This window comes from Heterodontus francisci, chromosome 3 (assembly GCF_036365525.1).
Source record: "Heterodontus francisci isolate sHetFra1 chromosome 3, sHetFra1.hap1, whole genome shotgun sequence".
NCBI classification, from domain to species: domain Eukaryota; kingdom Metazoa; phylum Chordata; class Chondrichthyes; order Heterodontiformes; family Heterodontidae; genus Heterodontus; species Heterodontus francisci.
This window is the reverse complement of record NC_090373.1, coordinates 143471878-143490826: the sequence shown is the minus strand read 5'-3', so window position 1 is coordinate 143490826 and position 18949 is coordinate 143471878. Positions and strand designations below refer to the sequence as shown.

Below are 18949 nucleotides of genomic sequence, written 5' to 3'. Positions count from 1 at the left end.
AGCAGGTTATTGCTAAGCAAGTGCTGCTTGATGGCACTGTTGATGACACCTTCCTTCACTTTACTGATGATTGAGAGTAGGCTGATGGGGCGGTAATTGGCCGGGTTGGACTTGTCCTGCTTTTTGTGTACAGGACAAACCTGGGCAATTTTCCACATTGCCGGGTAGAATCCAGTGTTGTAGCTGTACTGGAACAGCTTGGCTAGGGGCACAGCAAGTTCTGGAGCACAGGTCTTCAGTACTATTGCCGGAATATTGTCAGGGCCCAGAGCTTTTGCAGTATCCAGTGCCTTCAGTCGTTTCTTGATATCACGCGGAGTGAATCGAATTGGCTGAAGTCTGGCATCTGTGATGCTGGGGACTTCAGGAGGAGGCCGAGATGGATCCATCAACTCGGCACTTTTGGCTGAAGATTGTTGCAAATGCTTCAGCCTTATAATTTTATGATGTTTGAATCCTGTTAATCCTAATTGTCATATTTACTGGGTTTGTTATTGGTTAAGCCCTTATGATTTTGTAAATATGATATGCATAATTGTAAAATATGGAAATGTCACCTGTACAGTATTTAATAAGCTATTTGTTAAATTGTGTACGATGTCAAAAACTTCTTGTATTTACGACAGTAATGTTTTCTTTTTCCCAAGGGGTGGTGGAGGGGGGTGGCGGTGGTGGTGGTTAGTGGGAGAAGTATGATAGAGTCCACAAGACCAGTGGAGGAGCGTGTGCAGACTGTTGTCTTAACAGGTGACTTCTTCAATTCTCTTAGGTGCGCTGACTCTGGTTTCAAAGCTTGTTTTTTTTCTTGAGATAGTCCCTCACTTAAAAGTGAAACTAAAAGCTTCAGGGTTCTGGGGAGACAGAAATGTTTGCAACCAGAAAGGACACAGAGTCATTTGACCAAAGGCATGTGACTAGAGCTATTCAGGCTCAAATTAAAAGAATGGAGAGTTCAAACAGGCTGCACGCAGCTTTTTTTGGCAGAAAATCTACTGAAACTGGAAACTGATTCTGGGAGCTGGACATTGGTAAATACAAGTTGTTGCAGCTGCTTTCAGTTACTTGGAGTGATACTGGTGGAGCTACGCCATGAAGGCTGTCGTGGGCAGAAGTGAGGAGGTTCAGGAGCAGTGCATAGTTTTTGGTGGAGACTGCACCCATGGAGTTTGGGTTTGCAGAGGAACTGTTGTCACATGAAAATGGGTGACTGCATCTTGGAAGACAGGAACTGGAAATTTACCTGAAAAAATTCAGAGTTCAGTGCTATATCTGCAGAGTGGACTGCCCAGTGTTGTATCAGATAATGAACATGCAATTTGTAAAATATATATTGACAGTGATTTGTCTGTTAATTCATGCTTAAGCTTATGTTTATTTTGGTTTGATAGTTAAAGTAAAAGTTCTAAAAGTGAAATCTTGTCCATTTGGTTTTTTATTGGAGTTGTTTGGTAAATCTGGTTCTCTTGCGTTGTTGATCTCCTCAGGGTTCATAACATTACTGACATAAAAGAGAAAAAAATAAAGTCACGAGAGAGTGCAAAATTGACCAGAGAAGACAGATTTCGAGAGATAGAAATTACATGAATTCAGAAAAGTTATGAACTTCATTAGTCAGAGAACGGCATGTATATGTACCACGTATATGTAAGGGTTAAATTGCTGAGAATAGAAGCAAGGTTAGTGCTACCAAGGGATAACAAATATCATAAGAAATCCAAGCTAGTACAACAACAGTTGAACATTCATCATGCTGACACCCTGAAGGAGACAGACCAGCAACCTTCCTATCCTGATTCTGAAGGATAGGTTGTATAACATCCATAAATCTTTGCCAAAGCTGCCAGCTTATCAATAATAAGCTAAACTCACTAAACTTTTAAGACCTCTGAATCGAATCGCCTATTAATTCAAGACTGTTAACTTGTTAGCTACACACAGAACCAGGCTCTCAGATTTTATATCAATTTTGAACAAAGTTTTTTTATTAACTTATGGCATGTGGGTATCACTGGCAAGGTCAGTATTTATTGCCCATTCCAAATTGTCCTTGAGAAGGTGATGGTGAGCTGCCTTCTTGAACCGCTGCAGTTCAAGTGGTGAAGGTACACCCCTAGTGCTGTTAGGAAGGTAGTTCCAGGATTTTGACCCAGCAACAGTGAGGAACAAAGATATGTTTCCAAGTCAGGATAGTGAGTGACTTGGAGTGGAACGTACAGGTGCTGATGTTTCAATGCATTTGCTGATTTTGTCCATCTAGATGGTGGAGGTTGCGGGTTTGGAGGTGCTGTTGAAGGAACCTTGGCAAGTTGCTGCAATGCATCTTGTATCTAGAACACACTGCTGCCATTGTGCATCGATGGTGAAGAGAGTGATTTTTTAAGGTTGTGGATGGGGTGCCGATCAAGCGGGTTGCTTTGTTTTGCATGGTGTCGAGCTTCTTGAGTGTTGTTGGAGCTGCAAATGTCTAGACAAGTGGTGAGTAGTCCATCACACTCCTGACTTGTGCCTTGTAAATGGTGAAAAGGCTTTGCGGAGGTAGGCTACTTGTCACAGAATATCCAGCCTCTAACCTGCCCTTGTAGCCACAGTATTTATGTGACTGCTCCAGTAAAGTTTCTTGTCAATGGTGACCCCCAGGATGTTGATGGTAGGGGCATTCAGCAATGGTAAACCTGTTGAAAGTCATGGGCGGATGGTTACAATTCTCTCTTGTTTGAGATGGTCATTGCTTAGCACTTCTGTGGCACAAATGTTACTTTCCACTTATGAGCCCAAGCCTGAATGTTGTCAGGATCTTGCTTCATGCAAGCACAGACTGCTTCATTATCTGAGGAGTTGCGAATTGAACTGAACACTGTGCAATCATCAGCGAACATCCCTACTTCTGACCTTATGATGGAGAGAAGTTTATAGATGAAGCAGCTGAAGATGTTTCAGCCTAGGACACTACCCTGAGGAACTCCTGCAGTGATGTCCTTGCGCTGAGATAATTGACCTCCAACAACCACAGCCATCTTTTCTTTGTGCTGGTATGACTCCAGCTCTCTGATTCCTTTTGACTTCAATATGACTAGGGTTCCTTGATGCCACACTCAGTCAAATGTTGTTTTGATATTAAGGGTAGTCACTCTCACCTCACCTCTGGAATTCAGCTCTTTTGTCCATGTCTGGACCAAATCTGTAATGACGTCTGGAATCGGGTGCTCCTGGTGGAACCCAAACTGAGCATTGGTGAACAGGCTATTGGTGAGTAAATGCCACTTGATAGCACTGTCGATGAGACATTCCATCACTTTGCTAACTATTGAGAGTCATTTGGTGGGGAAGTAATTGCCCGTATTAGATTTGTCTTCCTTTCTGTGGACACGACAGACCTAGGCAATTTTTCACTTTGTCAAGTAGATGCCATTCTTGTAGCTGTACTAGAAGAGCTTGGCTAGAGATGTGGCTAGTTCTGTAGCACAAATCTTCGGTACTGCAGCCAGACCATTGTCAGGGCCCATAACATTTGCTGCATCCAATATGGTCAGCTGTTTCTTGAAGTGACACGTAGTGAATCGAATTGTGTGAAGACTAGCTTCTGTGATGGTGGGGACCTCAGGAGGAGGCCGAGATGGATTATTCACTCAGCAATTCTGACTAAAAGTGGTTCCAATTCTTCAGCTTCATATTTTGCTCTGCTGTGCTGGGCTCCCCCATCATTGAGGATGAGAATGTTCATCCTCCTCCTGTTAGTTGTTTAATTTGCCACCACCATTCACAAATGAATGTGTCAGGACTGCAGAGTTTTGATCTGATCCGTTGGTTGTGGGATCACTTAGCTCTGTCTATAGCATGCTGCTTCCACTGTTTAGCCTGCATGTGTTGTAGCTTCACTAGGTTGGGACCTCATTTTTCGGTATGCCCGGTGGTAATGATAGAGTGAGGGATATGTCGGGCCATGAAGTTACAGATTGTGGTTGGATACAATTCTACTGCTGATGATGGCCCACTGAGCCGCATGAATGCCCAGTTTTGAGTTACTAGAGCTGTTCTGAATCTATCCTATTTAGCACAGTAGTAGAGCCACAAAACACAATGGAGGATATCCTCAGTGTGAGGACAGGTCTCCACAAGGACTCTGAGGTGGTCACTCCTACTAATACTGTCATGTACAAATGTATCTAAGAAATGTAGATTGGTGAGGTCAAATTCAAGTAGGTTTTTCTCTGTTTGTTCTCTCACCACCTACCTTCAGGACTCACCCAGTAGCGGTGCTACTGAACCACTCTTGGTGATAGACATTGAAGTCTCCCACCCAGAGTATATTATGTGCCTTTGCTACACTCAACGCTTCTTTCAAGTGATGTTCAACATGGATGAGTACTGATTCATCATCTGAGGAAGGGCAATAGGTGGTCATCAGCAGGAGGTTTCCTTGCCCATGTTTGACCTGGTGCCATGAGACTTCATGGGGTCCAGAGTCAATAATGAGGACTCCCAAGGCCACTCCCTCCAGACTATAATACTGTGACGCCACCTCAGGGATGTTGATGAAGGAGTCTGGGACAGTGACTGTAAGGTATGATTCAGTGAGTATGAATATGTCAGACTGTTGCTTGACTACTCTACGGGACAGCTCTCCCAATTTTGACACAAGTTCTCAAATGGTCTTTCCAGGGTTGACTGGGCTGGGTGTGCCCAAGAGAAGACACCTCACCTAAATGGATTGTTTGCTGCGTGTCCATCATATTTCGTAGATGGAAGGATGCCAACCAGTGTATGAATCACAATTGGCGTTTAGTGTTGTAAATGTTTATGCAATTTTAATTGGTTGATGTTATAGTCACACAAGATGTCATTGGGCACTTTCAACAGGTCAGTCTTAATGTTGTGGGCAGTTTAGATTTGTAGGATTTGAGAAGGGAGTTCTGGGGAGCTGGGTGTGGAACTATATGACAATGGCAATGACATATTCAAGGACTTGGAGAAACTTAAAATTGGGTTCAAGGAAACCCAATAATAACATTTAGTACAAATGTAGTAATCCTCAAAAATCGTAATCTCGGGATTACTCCTGGTATTATGTGCCAGTGTGTACAGAAATAGGAAGATAGAGCTAATAAATGCATGGCTGGAAAGATGGTGCAAAAGGGCGAGCTTTAGATTCCTGAAGCATTGAAACTGCTTCTAAGGGAGATGGGACCTGTTTGAGGTTTGCATCTCAACAGGACCGGAACCAATATCCTCACTTGTGGTTTAGCCAGTGCGGTTGGGGTGGGTTGAAACTAGCTTGGCAGTGGGATGGGAACCTGAGAGTATATTCAGAAGGGAGAGAAAAAAAGTTGGAAATAGAAGGCAGAAAATTAGTACGTGTTTGGAAGGCAGAGGAAACAAAGGTTAGAAAATAGACAACAAGGGTGTTTGGCAGTGCTAAATGTTATATTTTTCAATGCAAGAAGTCTAGGATATAAAGCGGATGAGATTAGAGCACTGATTGACATGTGGAAGTATGATATTATAGCTATTACTGCAACATGGCTGAAAGAAGGGCAGGAATGGCAGCTCAACATTCCCAGTTACAGAATTTTCAGACAAGATATAGAGGGGGATTAAAAAATGTGGGGGTGGTCGCAATATTGATTAAAGAAACAATTATAGCTGTGATGAAGGATGATATGATAGAAGGATCAGCAAATGAGGCCATATAGGTTGAACAGAGGAACAAAAAAGGAGAAACCACATTACTGGGAGTGTTTTATAGACCCCTAAACAGTCAGAGGGAGATAGAAGAGCAAATATGTAGGCAAATCTCTGAGAAGTGGAAAAACAATAGAAACATAGAAACATAGAAAAATAAGAGCAGGAGTAGGCCATTCGGCCCTTCGAGCCTGCTCTGCCATTCAATATGATCATGGCTGATTATCGAAACTCAATAACCTGTTCTCGCTTTCTCCCAGTTTTCCATGATCCTATTAGCCCTAAGAACGATATCTAACTCTTTCTTGAATATATTTAATGATTTGGCTGCAACTGCTTTCTGTGGTGGAGAATTCCATAGGTTCACCACTCTCTGGGTGAAGAAATCTCTCCTCATCTCAGTCCTAAATGGCTTACCCCTTATCCTTAGACTGTGAATCCTGGTCCTGGACTCCCCTGCCATTGGGAACATCCTTCCTGCATCCAGTCTGTCCAGTCGTGTTAGAATTTGGTAGGTTTCTATGAGATCCCCTCTCATTCTTCTAAACTCTCGCAAATACAAGCGTAATCGACCCAATCTCTCTTCATACGTCAGTCCTGCCATCCCAGGAATCAGTCTGGTGAACTCTAATATTAACTGGTATAGAATTAGTGTGAAAGGCACAGAGGGAGCAGAATTCTTAAAATGCATTCAGGAAAACTTTTTTAGCCTGTACATAGCAAGCCTAACAAGAGAGGGATGGTTCTGGACTTCTGCAGCTGGGCAAGTGGAAGGGGTGCCAGTTGGGGAGCACTTTTGTGGAAGTGATCATAATTCAGTTAGACTTAGGGTAGTCATGGAAAAGGACAAATATAGACTGGAAATATAAGTTCTCAGTTGGGGAAAAGCTAATTTTACTAAGCTAAGATGTGATTTTGCTAAAATGGACTGGAAACGGCTATTTAAAGGTAAATCAATGCCAGATCAGTGGGAGGTATTCAAGGAAGAGATAGTGGGGGTTCAGATAAAGTTTGTTCCTTAAAAGAAAAAGGATGGGACTAGCAAATCCAGAGTCACTTGGATGTCAAGGGGTTTAAAGGAGAGGATAACAAAAAAATAGGAAAGCTTATGACAGATACCAAGGATTCAATACTGCAGAAAACCTAGTGGTGTATAAAAAGTGGAGGGCTGAAATTGAGAAGGAAATTAAGAAAGCAAGGAGAGGGCATTAAAATATATTGGCAAGTAAAATCAAGGAAAATCCAAAGATTTTTTTTATAAATGCATAAACAACAAAAGGATAACTAAAGAAAGAGCAGGGCCTATTAGGGACCATAAGGGTCACATGTGTGTGGAGCCAGAGGACATGCGTACGGTTCTCAATGAATACTTTGCATCTTTCTTCACAAAAGGGACAATACAGACATTGTAAGCAGGGAAGAGGAGTGTGAAATATTAGATGAAATTAACATAATGAGAGAGGAAACATTAAGGGGTTTACTATCTTTGAAAGTGGATAAATCCCCAGGCCCGGATGAAATGTATCCTAGGCTGGGGATAGACCAAGAATTCAGCCTAACCATGGTGGTGGGAAAATTACGGAAAAAATTATGAGGGACAGGATAAATCTTCATTTAGAAAGACAAAATTAATCAAAGACAGCCAACACGGATTTGTTAAAGGAAGGTCTTGTCTTACTAACATGACTGAATTTTTTGATGACGTAACAAGGAGGGTCGTTGAGGATAGTGCATTTGATGTAACCTATATGGATTTTAGCAAGGATTTGATAATGTCCCACATGGCAGAATGGTCACGAATGTAAAAACTCATGGGATCAAAGGCAAAGTCGCAAGTTGGATCCAAAATTGTATCATGAACACGTGCTATGCTGAATGATGATTCGTTTAATCCATCAGTTGGCAACCTGAATTAAACTTTAAAAATAAAGGAGATAAAGAACTGATAAAAATGACAGCTAACAGTTAAAACGACTACAGCAATTTGCATCTAAACATCCTACCCCTCAATGTATCAAGGTGGAGACGTAGGTCTGGTAAATCTCCTACCAGAACAATGGCCGGAGAATTTTGAATGGGCTACCTGCCCTGCCTTCATTAACAAGACATTAAAAGCAATCTTGGAACATTAACAGTGGTGGAGATGGACAACGCAAAGTGTAATCACTGAAACAATGGCACCCTGAGAGAGATTGGAATTCTTAGATCTGATCTAATTAAGTTGCAAAAGAGAGAATACACTGGGCCATCATGTGATAGACTCACCATCTGTGTGAAACTAGCTGCTCCTTCTCTCTACAGACAAACAAGCACCTGAGATTGACCAGTGAAGGACCCAGGTGGGGTCTCTCTTTCTATCGCTCCAGGCCACCTGCAAGTTCGAACCCTGCCTGCTGGCTGCCACCATCCAAGCCTATTATTGCTGCAGCCAGAGATCCCGGGAAGAAAATCATCTACATCACTCTCTCCAAGAAAACCATGAACCAGTTGGCCACAGCTATCAGCCAGAAACTTCAGGAACACTGAGTTCATCCAGAAAACAACCAGACTCCACAGATTGTATACTCTTATTTATTTTTCCAGACTCTGATCCAACCAATCTATTCTTCTCCACTCTGTAAACTATTGTTTGTGTGTGTGTGTGTGTGTAATTGAAATAAAATTAATCTCTTTCTTGATTAAATTCAAGAAAACCTGTCCGATTGGTTCTCTTATGACCATAGCACATAAAGGGTTAAACACTCACTGATTTGGTAAGCATACCCACTAATTTAAAAAAACCCTGTTGCAGTCAAACAAGGAGAGCAACAAGAGGGGAGCCTTTCGACCCCTCCTCACCTGCTCGTAACAAGAGACAAGAAGCAAAGAGTAATGGTTGATGGATGTTTTTGTGGCTTTTTCCAGTGGGGTTCCACAGGGCTCAGTACTAGATCCCTTGCTTTTTGTGGTATATAACAATGATTTGGACTTGAATGTAGAGGGTATGATCAAGAAGTTTGCAGACAATACAAAAATTAACTGTGTGGTTGATAATGAAGAAGAAACTGCAGACTGCAGGAAGATACCAATCAACTGGTCAGGTGGGCAAATGGAGTTCAATCCAGAGAAGTGTGAGGTAATGCATTTGGGGATGGGTAACAAGACAAGGGAATAAAATAAATTGTAGGAGGCTGAGATGTATAGAGGAAAAGAGGGATCTTGGAGTGCATGTCCACAGATCCCTGAAGGTGGCTGGACAGGTAGTTAAGGTGGTCAAGAAGGCATTCAGGATACTTGCCTTTATTAGCTGAGGCACAGAATGTAAGAGCTGCACGGTTGTGCTGGAATTGGATAAAACACTAGTTAGGCCACAGCTGGAGTGCTGAGTGCAGTTCTGGTTGCTGCACTCTCGGAAAGATGTGATTGCACTGGAGAGAGTACAGAGGAGATTTACCAAGATGCTGACTGGAGAATTTTAGCTATGAGGAAAAGATTGGATAAGCTAGGGTTATTTTCTTCGGAACAATGGAGGCTGAGGGGAGACCTAATTGAAGTGCATAAAACTATGAGGCATCTAGATTGAATGGATAGGAAGACTGTATTTCCCTTGGTTGAACAGTCTATAACCAGGGGGCATAGATTTTGGGTAACAGGTAGGAGCTTTAGAGGGGATTCGAGAGGAAATGTTTTCACCCAAAGGGGGTAGGAATCTAGAACCCACTGATTAAAAGGGTGGTAGAGGCAGAAACCCTCATAACATTTAAAAAGTACTAGGATATGCACTTGAAGTGCCGTAACCTACAAGGCTACAGACCAAGAGCTGGAAAGCAGGCTACATGTTGGCTGGCACAGACATAATGGGCTGAATGGTCTCCTTCTATGCTATAAATTTCGATGATTCTATGAAGAACTTTCAGATTGTTCTTAATTTCCTCTTCTGGATGCCATGTTCACAAGCACTATTAACCTCCCTATTCTTCTGTGCTATCTTAATCCCTTTTATAATTGTTGCCATCACCCCTTTCTAAAAATGACACTCTCTGAAACCATCATCCTGTCTTCAATTTGTCCTTTCTTTCCAAGGTCCTTGAACATGTTGTTGTCATACAACTCCACATCCAGCTCCCCAGAACTCCCTTCTCAAATACCACAAATACAATTTCTAAACTGCCCACAGCATTAAGACTGCCTTGGTGAAAATTTCCAATGCCATCTCTTGTGACTATCATTATGGTTTCATACACTTTCTCAGCCTCCGTGATCTCTCTGCTTCCTTCAACATTGACAGCAATTCCATTCTTCTCTACTAGCTATCCTTCTGAGATTTCTGGGTTCCATTTGTTGTTGTCCCAGCATTGCCACCACATCTTCGTACATGGCATTAGGGTAGACTTAATTTCTTGAAATTGTGTAAAATGGGTGATAGCGAATCAGCAGCCCATTTTATACCTCTCTTGATTTTTATTTCCAAGAAGTCAACTCCAATATCCACAAATTATAATGAGAAAATTAGAGTTACCAGCACTAAAGATAACTTTGAGGTATAAAGGCCAATTAGAAAGACTAAAGGATATCTTTAAAAAAAGTGTGATCAGATAATGTAAAAGCAAACAGTGAGCCACCTAATGTCTTGTGTTAAAAGAAACTGATCTGTGTGGCACTTTATATAATGTCAAATTTGAATGGTTATGTAATGTACTTTTACAAATTTTATGAATAAAGTATATTTTTAGAAAAAATATAAAAGCAAATAGCAAACATTTTATAAGCATATAAAAGTAGAGAGAGGGTAGTACCTCTTAGGGAAAGAGGAAGACCAGCTGTGGTGGATAAAGGTATGGAGGATATATTAAATAAACACAAAGCTGAGTGGGACTGTAAGCTGTGAGGAGGATGCAGAGAAACTCCAGTGTGATTTGGACAGGTTGAATGAGTGGGCAAATACCTGACAAATGCAGTATAATGTAAATAAATGTGAGGTGGCAACAATAGAAAGGCAGATTATTATCTGAACGGCGATAGATTGGGAAAGGGGGAAGTGCAGCGAGACCTGGGTGCCCTTGTGTACCGGTCACTGAAAGTATGCATGCAGATGCAGCAGGCAGTTAAGAAGGCAAATGGTATGTTGGCCTTCATAGCGAGAGGATTCGAGTACAGGAGCAAGGATGCCTTGCTGCAAATATACAAGACCTTGGTGGGACCACATCTGGAGTATTGTGTGCAGTTTTGGTCTCCTTATCTGAGGAAGGATGTTCTTGCTATGGAGGGAGTGCAGCGAAGGTTCACCAGTCTGATTCCTGGGATGATGTATGAGGAGAGATTGGGTCGATCAGGCTTGTATTCGCTGGAGTTTAAAAGAAAGATAGGGAATCTCATAGAAACCTACAAAATTCTAACAGGACTGGACAAACTAGATGCAGGAAGGATGTTCCCGATGGCGGGGGAGTCCAGGACCAGGGGTCACAATCTAAGGATAAGGGGTAAGCCATTTAGGACTGAGATGAGGAGGGATTTCTTCACCCAGTGAGTGGTGAACCTATGGAATTCTCTACCACAGAAAGCGGTTGAGGCCAAACCATTAAATATATTCAAGAAAGAGTTAGATATAGTTCTTAAGGTTAAAGGGATCAAGGGATTATGGGGAGAAAGCGGGAACAGGGTACTGAGTTTGGATGATCAGCCATGGTCGTATTGAATGACGGTGCAGACTCGAAGGGCTGAATAGCCTACTCCTGCTCCTATTTTTCTATGTTTCTATGTCGCATTGTATTATCACAAATGATTGTGGAAATGAGAAGATAGGTAGACTAGAGGATGATATAGAATTTATTTTATTTATCCTTGTTTTATGAACATTACCAGCACTTATTGCCCAGCCCTAACTGCCCTTGAGAAGGTGGTGGTGAGCTGCCTCCTTGAACTGCTGCAGTCCATGTGGGTGTAGGTACACCCACAGTGCAGTCAGGAAGGGAGTTCCAGGTTTTTGACCCAACGACAGTGAAGCAACAGCGATATAGTCAGGATGGTGTGTGGCTTTGTGGGGAAATTGCAGGTGGTGGTGTTTCATTGCAAAGATACTTGGAGAAAGGGAATTGGTTCTGGAAAAAAAAGCAGAATTCACTGAGTGGATAAATTAGAAGGTTCCAATAGTGTGTACTCTGCACTGTTGAAAGACTACACTGACAATCTTTCAAATCTCCTCAAATATGCAAATTGTGCTGTTGGACTAGAGAGTAACACCTTTGTTCAAAAAGGAAGGGATGGATAAACCAGGTAATTATAGGCCAATTAATTGAATGTCAGTTGTGGTAAAACTCTTAGCATCCATAAATCAAGAAAAAATGAGTTGGCATTTAGAACTGCGTAGATTAATCAGGACAAAAAAAAACTTTGTTTGAGGACAGTCAGCATGGATTCGGTAAAAACAAGTTGTGTTTGACAAATTTAATAGAGTTATTTGAAGAAGTGACTGGCTATATAAATAAAAAGAGTGCAGTACATTGTATCTCTATTTTCAGATCTTAATGTTGAAGCATGGACTGTTTTGCCATAGGCAGTGATTGAAGTAAACAGCATTGCATTATTTAGGGAAAAATTAAATGAAAATCTGAAGCAGAGGAAGATACAACCCCATAAGAAGAGAAGCAATGGGATTCGTTTTGGATGAGCCTCCTTATGTGCTATAATTTTATATGGTTATATGTGAGTGAAAAAACATTTGCAGCTGAAAGCTTAAGCAGCTTAAGCATTTTAATATAGTGTGTGGGGAGGTTTATTGTAAGTGACAGACATATGTAGTAGAGTGCACTCTTGGAAAGTGCAGCCTCTTATCTTGCTTGGTCTGGTAAGGTCATCAAATATTTTCAGGTTTTGAATGACAATGTGTGGGGTATTGGGATTTGACACCTACTGCCCTAATAACCTTATTTCACTGCCCCGGAACATCTCAACTTGGAAGCCTGTGTTTTTCCAAAGAGGGCCTCCCTCCTTAATCTGACTTGCTGCAGCAACACTTCCACAGCTGCATCTGAGAATCATAGCACAGAAGGAAACCATTCATCCCATCACACCTGTGTTGGCTCTTTGCAGGAGCTACCTAATTAATCCCACATGCCTGCTCTGTCACCATAAACCTGTAGCTTTTCTTTCCCTTTAGGTATTTATCCAATTTCCTTTTGTAAATTACTATTGAATCTGCTTTCACCACCCTTTCAGGTAGTGCATTCCAGGTCACAACAACGCACTGCATTGTTCCTCATGTTGTAGATAGTTCTTTTGCCTGACTCCTTAAATCTGTATCCTTGGCTGGAATTTTATATTGATTATGGGCCTCGCCCACTGGCTAAAAAATCAGGGAGAGCCCACTTCCGCCGGGCCTGAAAGCCACTGCAGGAAATCCCGCCTCCAAGATCTGCCAGTCAATCAGAGGGCCGGCAGCTCCTCAGACCCATCAGCGCCACTGGGAGTGGTGGCTACTGCTGGGACTGCACCCAGCAAGATGAGGACGATGGATGCACCTTTCAGGAAGGTAAGTGGGGTTTGGGCCTTGCCGGGGACAATCAGCTAGGTTCTGGCTGAGGGAGTGAGGGAGGGGGGGTTGGTGATGGTAGGGGATCAGAGTCCAGGACATGGCTGTGGTATTAGTGGGGACAGCCTGTGCTGTTGGGGGAAGGGGGTGTGGGGGGGGGGGGGGGGGGTCCTCCATGGGCACAGGGTGCCAGATCAAGAGGGCCTTCCCAGTGTGCAAGGAGTCCACCAAGTATTATGGTGCTGAAGTGCCCGTCTGCCACTGGTAAGATACCAGCAGCGGTGGGAGGAGGCCCTTAAGTGGCAATTCATTGGCCACGTAAAGACCTCAATTGCCCTAGGTTGAACGAGCCATTTGACATCTTCCCCTGCTGCTGGAATGGTGTCCCCTGCCTTCCACTGGATTTTACGACCTCTGCCTCCTTGCCCATTCCCAGGAAGGTGGAGGGAGGAGGGGGGGGGGGGGGGGGTGGGGGGGGGAGGTGTAAAGTTCTGTCCTTTGGGTTACTGACCATTTTGCAATGAGAAATATTTTATCCTTACTTACTTTATCAAAATCATTCATGATTTTAAACACCTCTATCAAATCTCCTCTGAACTTTTGCTGCTCTAAGGAGAACAACCCAAGCTTTTCCAGGCTCTCCATGTAACTGAAGTCCCTCATCCCTGGTACCATTCTAGTAAATCTCTTCTGCACTCTCTCTTATACCATGACATCCTTCTGAAAGTCTAGTGGCCAGAACTGAAGACAATACTCCAGCTGATGCCTAACCTGTGTTTTATAAAGGTTTAGCATAATTCCTTTGCTTTTGTGCTCTGCCTTTGTTATTAAAGCCAAATATCCCATGTGCATTTTCAACAGCCTTCTCAACTTGTCCTGCCACCTTCAAAGATTTGTGCGCATGCACACCTAGGGCTCTTTGTTTCTGCATATCTTTTTAAAATTGTACCATTTAATTTAGGTTGCCTCTCCTCATTTTTCCTAACAAAATGTATCACTTCACACTTCTCTGTGGGAAATTTCATCCTATTTTACCAGCCTATGTTCTCTAAGTCTAATACTATCCTCCTTGTTGTTTATTGCATTTCAGTGTTCTATGTTATTTACAAACTTTGAAATTATGCCCTTTATAAGCAAGTCCAGGTCATTAATATGTAAGAAAAAAAGCAGTGATCCTAAATACTGACCCCTGTGGAAAACCACTGTATACTTCCCTCCAGTCTGAAAAACAATCATTCACCACTACTCTGCTTTCTGTCATTTAGCCAATTTGGTATCCATGCTGTCACACTCCCTTTAGTCCCATGGGCTGTTCCCAGGAAAGCGGAAAACTTTCTGCCAGGCATCTCACTTACGGTTTCTTTTTTAAATTTCAGATATTACTTGCTTAGAGACTTGGGCACTGCGAAAATAAATCTGGGGACGTCAATCCCTCTAAATATTGCAAGATGGTGCTCCCCTTCATCACCAACTGGCGAGCTCCTAATCACAGGAATTTATAATATCTGAAGTGCAGTCAGAATATTTTAATGAAACTGTGTTTGAGAATTACAACTGGATCAGATGTCGCGCTCTCGGGTGGGTGCAAATCGCAACGCTGCCTAGCTGTGGATTCACACAAGTTCGCAGACTTGGCGAATTGGGTGGCAGAATTCACTATAATCCCAGGGAGAAAAGCCGCTGAAGTGAGGCGCGATGCGGTGTTTCTCACCTGGTTGTAGCCTGTCACTTGGTAGAAGTTGTGCACGAGTCTGTACAATAGTGTTATCGAGACCAAACAGTGTTCGAAAGAAAGTGTTGAGGATCGTGTCAATTCAGCATCCATTTCAATCTTTCACTTTACCAGGGATCTGAATTTAAAAAGAGTTTGAAGGGTAGGACAGAAAACAGACCAAAGAACAAATAATAATAAAGCTTGATATTAGATTTGTGGGTAATCGGGTAAATGAACTTTCAAATTTGGGTGCATAAGGCTCAAAAAGTATAGGTCGGTGTGTTTTAACCGCGAAATTATTCTTTCCAGTCTGGCGGCAGCTCCACCCTCCCTCTCCCATTCAAATATATACTCCTAATGCTTAGATAGCACGGCATTGTCCAAACAATTCGCCACTCAGGAATGACCTAGTAACATGCCTGACCTATTCACAGATCTAATTATTCCTTTGGGTGCCACATGATAGAATCAATCGATCTTCGAAAATTCCTTTTTCTACACGAGGATACATCATTAAATGTTACAGGAAATAGCCCTCGAACCGTAAGACACAAATTGTGCTTCCCGCTTCTAGAGGTTAACAAGAACGTATTTTGGCAAATATTAAAGGCAGTGATCCATTGTGGGGTTCAGGAAACGAAAATAAAACAACCTTGGCTAACAACAGTGGCTAAATCTGAATGGAAGCCATAAGGAGAAAGGCGAATGGTTCACATCTGCCTTGTCATGGGAACGGAGAGATCCCTTATCCTGCAAGACAAGAGCAGGTCAAAGCATTGAGTTAGTACATTGTAAATTCACCCGAACATGTCCACTGATATATCTCTGTAACGTACAAGTGTCTGTCGATAATCGCTTAAATTAAGGAGACCATATTTGAAGAAAATATGATACTACACAAATTTAGAAACAGTATTATTCTATGTAACGACGTTACTGTTTATAAAACAGTGATGTTTCATCAGCGTCTCACTATACAGCTCCCATTTATTATTTGTTAACCCAACTCTTGGACCAATTGGATACAAGGGCGGGTATTTCCCATTTTTAAGCTTTTTTTTCAAAAAAGACAGATTTTCTTGAAAAAGAAGTCGACTACCTGATTTGTGATGTTTAATAAACGGCGTTGAAGGTGTGTTTAAATGGGGAGGTGCCCACCCGGTTCGAGTTATTTGTAACCACGCAGATGGCTCCCCTTCCACATATTAAATAAAGTATTCACCGAACTCATTTAAAACCAGAAAGAAATGAGCTCTTTGGTTGCGGCCCGGAAGCCTGTGGAGCAGGCGGTGGTGTGGCTGAACATCCTGTTTGAGTAGTCCTGCCCACACTCAGTACTTTTGTGTGGAGCTGTGGTATCGTCACTCATTTCCTTTCTCGCAGTGACTGCGGACAACGAGTTAAGTAGATAAAGTTAGCGTAGGGTCTGGTAAAGCAAGAGGAGGAGGAGGGTGGGCTGCCCTGGGACGCCCATTGGGATTTTACTTTCTCTTTTTAAAATTCCTCTGCAAGATCTATAGTCAGCCACCGAACTGAGAGAGAGGCAGAGCGAGTCATACGGGCGAAAATGTAACCTGAGACCCTGGGAGCCCATGATCATTCTCATCCTCCTTCTCATCACCCGGAAGAGCTGGGAACAACAAGCAGGAGAGTGAAACTTCCAGCAGAGCGGAATTCTCAGCCCAGGGTGAACAAGAAAAAGCGCCAAGTTGCCTGATTTGCCGAGGAGATTGATGATTGAATGAGAGCTGGGTGAAGGAAACACTCGGAGTTTTCCACTGGGAATCTGGAAGCCCCATTTCCAGCGCCGTTTGTCCTGCTTTATTCCCGGTCCTTGCTTCCCTCTCTCTATCCCACCCCCCTTTTCCGTGACTGTGGAAGGCTATAAAAGGAGGTTGGAAGGGGGAGACCGATCCAAAGCCATGGTAAGCATGTGTGGCTGCAGACTGCTGCAAACTTTGCGCCGCTCGGATGGGGTGGGGGGAGCCTCCTTGCTGCCCACACTGGCCCTGGCACTGCTCCTGGCTTCGGCCTGTGTCCGCACCTCCTCTGCTTCCTGTCCCAGCTCCTGTGAATGCTCGGAGCCGGCCAAGACGGTGAAATGTGTGAATCGGGAGCTGAGCAGCATCCCGAGCGGGATCCCGGCCAGCGTCAGGAATCTCTTCATCACGGGCAACAACCTCTCCATGCTGGCCAGCGGGGCTTTCGGCCAGTCCCTGCAGCAACTGCTCAGCCTGAGTCTCAGCGGCAATAGGATCGAAGCTCTGGGGCCCCTGGTCTTCGCCAGCATGCCCAAGCTGCAGCAGCTGGATCTAAGTAACAACCGCCTCTCCTCTCTGCACCCAGCAGCTTTCGGCTCGCAGCCTATCAGCCTGCGGGAGCTCAATCTGAGCCGGGCACTATTGAATGGCTCAGTGGTAGAGCAGCTCTCTGAGCTACTGCAGAGCGGCAGTCTCACTAACCTGCTGCAGCTCCAGCTGGCAGAAAATGACCTCTTCTACCTGCCAACCCGCACCTTCTCCCGCCTGCCCAGCCTCCGGCACCTGGACCTCAGGAACAACTCCATCGTGGACATGAAGGCGACTTTCCAGAAGTTGAATCTGCAGTCTCTGGACCTGAGCTCCAATGCGCTGAAAAGGCTGGGGAACAGCACCCTGAGCGAGTTCAACACTCAGCCCCACATCAGTCTCAAACTCCAGGACAACCCGTTCGTCTGCGACTGCGGCCTGGAGGAGATGCTGGCGTGGCTGCAAAGCACCGACAAAGTACTGCAGAAAGACAGGTTGCTCTGTGCTTCGCCAGAAAGCATGAAAAATAAACCCATTCTCCAGGTGAAACAGTCCGACTTGAAGTGCTCCGTCCAAGGAGACATGGAGAGCGTTTTGCAAACCTCTTACGTCTTCCTTGGGATAGTTCTGGCCCTGATCGGGGTGATCTTCATGTTTGTCCTATACCTAAACAGAAAAGGCATCAAAAAGTGGCTTTATAACGTCAGGGATGCTTGTCGAGACCATATGGAAGGCTATCATTACAGATACGAGATTAACTCGGACCCCAGATTGACAAACGTTAGCTCCAATTCGGATGCGTAAAGTATATTTGCTGCAGAAAGATGACTTGTTTGAGACTAAAAACTAAAGTCCGATTGGATTTTATTTTACCATTAATTATTTGTAATAGCTATGCATGATGACATCCATTCGGACCTACGGGCTTAAGTTGCTGCTTGTGTCACTCTCCATGGAAATCCGACAGTGACAAAAGGTTTGATTCTCTCAGTGGGAAGTGCTCCATGTGCTGTGGTTTTGTGTGTGTGTGTGATCTTTCTCTCCCTCTTTTCATGAGCTGCTGTGTGATGGTGCCAAAAGAGAGAGAGAGAGCGCGCGTTTGGAAGTTATTGAAGCTCTCTCCAAGTCTTGCTTCTTAAAACTTAACTGTGTTTTTAAACCTCCAGTATCTTATAGTCGGGAGAGGGAATTAATTGCTACAGTAACCGTTTACCATTCATAAGTTAAAACAAAAAACGCTAAGCAATAAAACAAATGCTGTAGCAAACAGTTTTTTAAAACATTGCTTTCACAAACTCGAAGTTTCATAATCGGGTCCCCAGGCGGTGCAGTATCACTGTGCTACAGAATCACTGTACTACTGCACCGCCTGGGGACCCGATGATAAAACTTCAAGTTGGTGAAAGCAATGTTTTAAAAAACTGTTTGCTACAGCATTTGTTTTATTGCTTAACGTTTTTTGTTTTAACTTATGAATGGTAAACGGTTACTGTAGCAATTAATTCCCTCTCCCGACTATAATACACTGGAGGTTTAAATCCTCGGTTAAGTTTTAAGAAGCAAGGCTTGGAGAGAGCAGTTCCAGTGACTTAAATTAGATCAGAATCATTGAATGAAAAAGGCGCTTATGGCCGTAATGGTATTTGAATGCAAGCTTATTTTTTTCTAGACAAGTCTACCTATCTTCCACGAACTTAGCAAAGTAAAGTGACAAGTGAAGCCAGCAGTTTTTTTGTTGTTGCACTCACGAGTTACATTGGG

General features: G+C 43.3%; 1 protein-coding gene and 1 long non-coding RNA gene across 2 annotated transcripts; one reads left to right on the top strand and one right to left on the bottom strand.

The window, feature by feature from the left end:
- Positions 1-1397: 1397 nt before the first annotated feature.
- LOC137353051 (uncharacterized) lies at positions 1398-15627 on the bottom strand. The gene is made up of 3 exons (XR_010969805.1): positions 15553-15627; positions 14898-15036; positions 1398-1498 (listed from the first exon to the last, which is right to left on the bottom strand). It is a non-coding gene; the product is annotated as an uncharacterized lncRNA (long non-coding RNA).
- A 662-nt stretch (positions 15628-16289) lies between these two features.
- On the top strand, positions 16290-18338 carry tpbg (trophoblast glycoprotein). The gene has a single exon (XM_068018982.1). The coding sequence runs from the start codon at positions 16823-16825 to the stop codon at positions 17990-17992; it is 1170 nt and encodes a 389-aa protein (XP_067875083.1). The 5' UTR covers positions 16290-16822; the 3' UTR covers positions 17993-18338.
- The last annotated feature ends 611 nt before the right edge of the window (positions 18339-18949 follow it).

What these genes read in the sequence shown, in the direction of transcription:
- tpbg (XM_068018982.1), top strand. Translation starts at nt 16,823, where the DNA reads ATGGTAAGCATGTGTGGCTGCAGACTGCTGCAAACTTTGCGCCGCTCG.